Source organism: Clarias gariepinus, chromosome 3 (assembly GCF_024256425.1).
Source record: "Clarias gariepinus isolate MV-2021 ecotype Netherlands chromosome 3, CGAR_prim_01v2, whole genome shotgun sequence".
In the NCBI taxonomy this organism is placed as follows: Eukaryota; Metazoa; Chordata; class Actinopteri; order Siluriformes; family Clariidae; genus Clarias; species Clarias gariepinus.
Window position 1 is genome coordinate 37,672,785 of NC_071102.1, and position 7,388 is coordinate 37,680,172.

Sequence of the window (7,388 nt, forward strand, 5' to 3'; positions counted from 1 at the left end):
TCACTTGCATGCTGTCATGAATGCATGCCAATTCATCTGCCTTCCTAGGTGTTTTGATCTGTAAAGTAGGTGTAGGAAATTAATTACATTGGATTCATCCTTTCATCCTTGGGCTTCTTGAATTTTTTTCTGGAAGAAAGTAGTCTCTGAACAAAGAATTCATAAGTTCATATAAAGGACTGGTTAAACTTAATAAACATGAATTAATCAATAGAACTGAAATAATCTTTGGTGTTTCCAAGCAATTTTACAAAGGACAAAAGTACAAAGGATCAAAGTCACACTTGGACTATTATTAGAAGTAGTAATCACCTTCCTCCTCAGGAAAGAAGGTTGGACTCTTATCTTAGTTACTGTCACTCTAAGGAGTGTCCAGACAGGGTATATAAATCTGCACTGAGCTTTCTGTCACCAAAGTTGTGAAATACTTTTCTTTTAAATTCTAATGTATTTTTTTTTTCTTTCTTTTAGAAATTAATGGATATCGTTAACTTTACATATTTTATACTAGAGGGACACATGGATTTACAAAACTACAGATATGTTTATTTTATATTGATTCTTACTGTGTACATACTGATCATTGTATTTAATACTGTTGTAATTTTTGTAATATTCATGAACAAATGTCTCCATGAGCCCATGTACATTTTCATTGCTGCATTGCTTTGTAATGCTCTCTTTGGTGCAACCACTGTTTATCCCAAACTGCTTACTGATTTACTTGCTGAAAAACAAATTGTTTCTTACCATGGCTGTTTATTTCAGGCTTTATTTGTTTACTGGTATGCTGCTACTGAGTTCACATTGTTATCGGCTATGGCCTATGATAGATATGTGTCCATCTGTAAACCATTACATTATGCAACTCTTGTAAAAATGTCCACTGTGAAAAAAATCATATTTTTATCATGGTTTTTGCCTTGTTGTGAACTTAGTGTTACATTGATATCACTGTACCAACTTCAGCTGTGTAAATTTAAACTAAACAGAATATACTGTGATAGTTACTCCATTCGTAATTTAGCTTGTAAAGAAATGTCTCCAACCAGCTCCTATGGACTTTTTATTTTCTGCATTGCTGTATTTCCCCCAGTGATCTTCATAATGTACTCATATATCAGGATACTTTCTGTGTGCTTAAAGAATTCTAAAGATTTTAGAAGAAAAGCTCTACAAACCTGTTTGCCACATCTCCTCATTTTAATGAACTTTTCTGTCAATATTTGTTTTGAAGTTATAAATAACAGACTTCAATCAAATCAAATTCCCCATATTATTGCCATAATACTTTCAGTTGATTTTTTGCTAATTCCTCCTTTATTAAATCCCATAATATATGGAATAAACTTGCAGGCAATTTTAAAAAGTATCAAAAGATTAATTTCATGGAAAAAGCATTGCTTTTAATAACAATATTAAAATGGAAAAAATGTTATATTGAATAGAGATTTTTTAAAATCTATTTGCAATGTAAAGTGTAGAAACTCCTCGTTTTTTTTTTTTCTTTTAATGCTAAAAGAGTAATCGAATAAATGCAATTTCTTGTCATGCTATGCTTAGTTCTTAATTTACCATATATATTGCTGATCTAAGTTGTAGTTTGCTGCAGTCATGTTTATAGTTTATTGTAAATTCTGTGAACTTTTTTGCTGAGTTAATACAGGTTGAATTTTAGGTAAATGGTGTGACAGAGCCCTCGGTATCCCCAAATAAATCTAAGGCCACAAATAGATTATTTAAGGCTGTGTGTTACTAATTAAATTAAAAGAGTTAAAATTAGGTTATAGTAGAGTCAACTTCAATAATTCTATGCAGTTATAGATGAGACCCATTATGTTTTTAATAATTAGAAAAGAGCCATACAATGAAGCTGTGGGAAAGAGTAGTGTATAGGTTAAGGGGAAAGGGGAGCATTTGTAAGCAGCAATATGGTTTCATCCCTAAAAAGATTACATCAGATGCACTATTTGCTTTGAGGATGCTGGTGAAGAAGTACAGAGAAGGTAATAAAGAGTTGCATTGTGTCTTTGTAGATTTAGAGAAGGCGTACAACAGGGTGCTGAGAAAGGAGCTGTGGTGTTGTATGAGGAAGTCTGGAGTGGCAGAGAAGTATGTTAGAGTGGTGCAGGACATGTATGAGAGCTGTAAGACAGTGGTGAGATGCTGTAGGTGTGACAGAAGAGTTCAAGGTGGAGGTGGGTCTGCATCAAGGATTGGCTCTAAGCCCCTTTTGTTTGCTCTGGTGATGGACAGGAATACAGATGAGTTTAGATAGGAGTCTCCATGGACTATGATGTTTGCAAATGACATTGTGCTTTGTAGCGAGAGGAGGAAACAGGTAGAAGAAAATTTGGAGAGGTGGAGGTATGCTCTGGAAAGCAGAGGAATGAAGGTTAGCCACAGTAAAACGGAATACATGTATGTGAATGAGAGGAACCCAAAAGGAACGGTGAGGATACAGGGAGCAGAGTTAAAGAAGGTGCAGTACTTAGGGTCAACGGTCCATAGTAACAGAGTGTGGAAAGGAGGTAAAGAGACGGGTACAGGCAGGTTGGAATGGGTGAAGAAAAGTTTCAGGTGTGTTGTGCGATAAAAGAGTATCAGCGAGAATGAAAGAAAAGGTGTACAGGACAGTGGTGAGACCAGCGATAGTCTACGGCTTAAAGACAGTGGCACTGAAGAAAAGACAGGAGGCAGAGTTGGAGGTAGCAGAGCTGAAGATGTTGAGGTTCTCTTTGGGAGTGACAAGGATGGATAGGATCAAGAACGAGTTCATCAGAGGGACAACCCATGTTAGATGTTTTTGAAAGTCAGAGAGGCCAGATTGAGGTGGTTTGGACATGTTCAGAGGAGAGATGGCAGTAGAAGGAGGTTTAAACTGCCAGGCAGGAGGTCTAAAGAAAGACCAAAGAGGAGATTTATGGATGCAGTGAGAGAAGACATGAAGTTGGTTGGTGTGAGAGAAGATAGAGGAAGATGATTCACTGTGGCGACCCCTAAAAGGGAACAGCCGAAAGAGAAAGAATAACAAAAATCATTACATCTCCAAACAGATCCAGAAGCTGAAGGTAATTGTCCAATTAATAATCTGGTGTAGTGGTTCGCACTGTGGCCACACACGTCCAGGGTTGAGTGTTTGATTTCCACCTGGGGTCAGTGTGTATGGAGTTTCCATGCTCTCCTTGTACTTGGTAGGTTTTCTATGGGTCTTCCCACAGTCAAAAGATATGTTCAAGTAGGCTTTATTGTCACTTCAACCATATACAGTTAGTACACAGTGAAACGAAACAACTTTCCTCCAGGACCAAGGTGCTACATGCAACATAAACTTACAACATAAATAAACAGAGAAGCTAAACTAGCTAACTAAGAGGCCTAGTTAGCTGGCTAGCAAAGACAAGACAGATAGTCCTAACATAAATTACAACATAAATTAACAAAAACTAATTAATTAAGGAAGACTATCTACAGGTTTTACAGACAACAGACAACATAAAGTGCACATGCAAATGTGCAAACGAGCAACAACAAAGTGACAGTGTGACAATTGACATATCAGAACATAAAGAACATAAAATATGGTGTTAAGGTAGTAAACATAGCAGCAAGAATTAAGGAATTAGTGCAAAAAGTAATGAATATTGTGCGAAAGAGATAAACAGTGAAGCATTTACAGATTTGTGTGTACGATAGTTTGGTTGTGTAGGTCAGTGTGTCTGCGCTTGTGTTGATTAGTCAGTCCAGTCCCAATGTTTTATTGTATTGATGTTTTGATGTAGTTGGGTTAAGCTGAGTGATAGTGTTTGTGTGTGTGTTTATCAGTTCAGTCCCTTTTTGTTGAGGAGACGGATGGCTTGTGGAAAAAAGCTGTTGCACAGTCTGGATGTGTGTGCCCGAATGCTTCGGTACCTTTTTCCAGATGGCAGGAGTGTGAAGTGTGTGTAAGAGGGATGTGTCCGATCAGCCACAATGCTGGTGGCTTTGCAGATGCAGCGTGTGGTGTAGATGTCTTCAATAGAGGAAAAAAGAGACCCCGATGATCTTTTCCACTGTCCTCACTATTCGCTGTAGGGTTTTGCGGTCCGATATGGCACAATTTCCAAACCAAACAGTGATGCAGCCGCTCGGGATGCTCTCAATAGTCCCTCTATAGAAGGTGGTCAGGATCGGAAGCTTGGCCTTTCTCAGTCTTCTCAGAAAGAAGAGACGCTGTTGGGCTTTCTTGTGCAGGGAGCTGGTGTTGAGGGACCAGTTAAGGTCCTTCTCCAGGTGGACACTCAGGAATTTGGTGTTTTCGACAATCTCCACAGAAAAGCCGTTGATTCTTCGTGGAGAATGGTCGCCTCGTGTCCTCCAGGAGTCAACAACCATCTCCTTTGTCTTGTCAACATTTAGAGACAGGTTGTTGTTACACCAGTCCGTTAGCCTCAGCACTTCCTCTCTGTACGCTGACTCGTCGTTCTTGCTAATGAGACCCACCACGGTCGTGTCATCAGCGAACTTAATGATGTGATATGAACTGAGTGTTGCTACACAGTTGTGAGTCAGCAGTGTGAACAGCAGGGGACTGAGCTCACAGCCTTGTGGGGCCCCAGTGCTCAGTGTGGTGGTGCTGGAGGTGCAGTTCCCGATCCGTACTGACTAAGGCCTTCCGGTCAGAAACTCTAGGATGCAGTTGCAGAGGGAGGTGTTCAGGCCCAACAGGCTCAACTTCCTGATCAGTTGTTGGGGAATGATAGTGTTGAATGCTGAGCTGAAATCTATGTACAGCATTCGAACGTATGTGTCCTTCTTATCCAAGTGTGTGAGGGCAAGATGGAGTTTAGTGGAGATGGCATCGTCCGTTGAGAGGTTAGGACGGTACGCAAATTGCAGTGGGTCCAGTGAGGGAGGCAGCAGGATCTTGATGTGTCTCATGACGAGAGTGACTCCTCCAAGTCAGTGAAGTCGCCATAAGTTGCAGCCTTCCTAAACATCTTCCAGTCAGTGCTCTCGAAACAGTCCTGAAGAGCAGAAATGGCTCCTGCTGGCCAGGTTTTCACCTGCTTCAGAACCGGTTTTGAACGCCTGACGAGTGGTCTGTATGTAGGAATTAGCATAACAGAGATGTGGACTGAGTAGCCGAGGTGGGGGTGGGTCTCTGCCCGATATGCGCCGGGGATGTTTGTGTAAACAAGATCCAGCGTGTTTCCCCCTCTCATTGCAAAGTCTACATACTGATGGAATCTAGGAAGCACTGACTTGAGATTTGCATGGTTGAAATCTCCAGCAACAATAAACAGTCCATCCGGGTGTGTATTTTGCAGTTCACTGATCTTTGTATACAGTTCACATAGCGCTTCCTTAGCATTAGCGCTAGGTGGAATGTACACTCCGATAATGAAAACAGTGGTGAATTCTCTGGAGCGGCCGCTGCGTGCTACTGTCACGCCACCATCTATCTATATGCAGATTATGCTAATTGCAGATTATTCAGTAAAATGTTTTTTAGCTTAATGTTTACAGTGAAAAACGTCTCCATATACATAGAGATTAGCATTAAATTCCTCAATCATTCCAAAATATGCTCAAAACAGAACATTTAGGATTTATTGTGATTGACATGGTAAATGTCTTCTGGGCAGTGGCAAGGGCTGAAAAATTTATACCATGGCTAGCATTTACAGTAAACTGATATTACATTTGGAGCAGATTATCTTAAGGTATTTACCTGCACAGCGTCGTCACTCAGGGTTCACTATACTGAGACTGTGTCTGTTTTCGGAGCTAAGCAAAAATTTTGTTAAAAAAGTTTAATTGATATAGGGAACAAAAATTCAAAGCACACTGAATACACAGCCAGCACCTTTGATCTGAAGCTAGGACTGTTAAATCTTAGCTCTCTCGCATCTAAAGCAGTTATTAATAATAAAACTATCATAGATTACGAGTTTAATATATTATGTTCAGAGCATGTAGCTCTAAATTAACCCTTATATTATGTTGAAAAAAAATCACGTTGGTTATGTTACGGGTCATTTTGACCCGCACTGTGTAAATCCACTCATAACTGTCAAAACTTTATTTGCTATTGGATAAACATTTTAAAAACTGAAATACAAAACAATTTGAAATTCCAGAATAATTTTTGTAACAACTATTTTGTTTAGTTTTAGATTTTCAGGGTTCAACATTTTTCAATGTTGTCCACATGATGGACATAATGTAAATGTGTGCTTTCTGCAGATGTAATTCTTGCATTTCACACAAGATGTGCTTGTTTTACTGTCCTTCCTGGAGGGACAGACCGTGCATCTCTTCCGTTTCTGTACACCTGTATCCACTGGATCCATTGCAGATTGTATGGATGGCACGAACTTTACTTTTTCTGTTACAGCTGCAGCTGCTGGTGATCGAGCTGGGCTGGCTCGCCTTTAGTTCTTGGGAGTGACAAGTCTTTTGCCCAGTTCTTTCAGGAAAAGCCGACGTCGGTAGAATTTGCCAGCATTCCATTGATGATGGATTTCAGTACACAGGACATGGGCATTATAAGCAGACACGTCTACAATGTTGTAGAAAATAACCAAGGGCCAACGGGCTGTCTTGCACTAGTGGTAGGATGTAAAGAAGTTGTCACAAGTAATGTTGTGACCTTGCATCCCTTCACTAATCTCCAGCACCACACGGATCCCCTGATTCTTCGCAGATGCTCCTTCAGGTAGCATTCCAGTGTATACTTGCATATTCCATGCATAGCTAGATTTTGCATCACAATCTGCCCATATTTTCCCCTCCAAGTTACTCATGTCAAATATAATTCTCTCTATTGGTGGGGATATGAAGAGCTGAAACGTGAATTGAATATCATCAGCTCATGTAATGGCAAATCTTGTAGGACCAGGAGTCATTTTGATGACATTGGAAGATGACAGTCTGCCGCGACTTAGGTGTGGTGATGTTGACCATTTCATAATATCATCTTTAGATGTCCATGTGCCCTATGTGGATGATGATTGCTGCAGTCTTAGTTTTTCACCTGATGTAGAGACGGCAGCAGACTCCTCCTCTGAATCCTCCTCATCATAGGAAAATTGACAGTCAGGATCATCAATAACATTGTCCTCGGACTCTGAACAATCCTCTGTCTCTGAAATCTGTTCTTCTTCATCACTATCCCAGTTAAAAATCCCTGATAAAACTTCTTCAGCTGTAAACCTTCTGGAGCTCATTTTGGTGTGCTTCTCAAAGAGATGACATGAGAACAGTGGCAAGGACAAAGGGAAGAAAGCTTGTCCCATACACACACCCGGGTCTGTGGGTCTGAATGTTTATTTAGAGGCTATTCAAAACAAAGTACATGAGAGAGACATGTTTATTTTGGATCTGATCAGGTTTTTACCCACATC

The 7,388-nt window shown here is 40.1% G+C and overlaps 1 protein-coding gene across 1 annotated transcript; it reads left to right on the plus strand.

The window, feature by feature from the left end:
* The first annotated feature begins 477 nt into the window (after positions 1-477).
* LOC128518694 (olfactory receptor 6N2-like) lies at positions 478-6,433 on the plus strand. The gene is made up of 3 exons (XM_053491940.1): positions 478-1,397; positions 2,092-2,101; positions 6,380-6,433. The coding sequence occupies exons 1-3, from the start codon at positions 478-480 to the stop codon at positions 6,431-6,433; spliced, it is 984 nt and encodes a 327-aa protein (XP_053347915.1).
* The last annotated feature ends 955 nt before the right edge of the window (positions 6,434-7,388 follow it).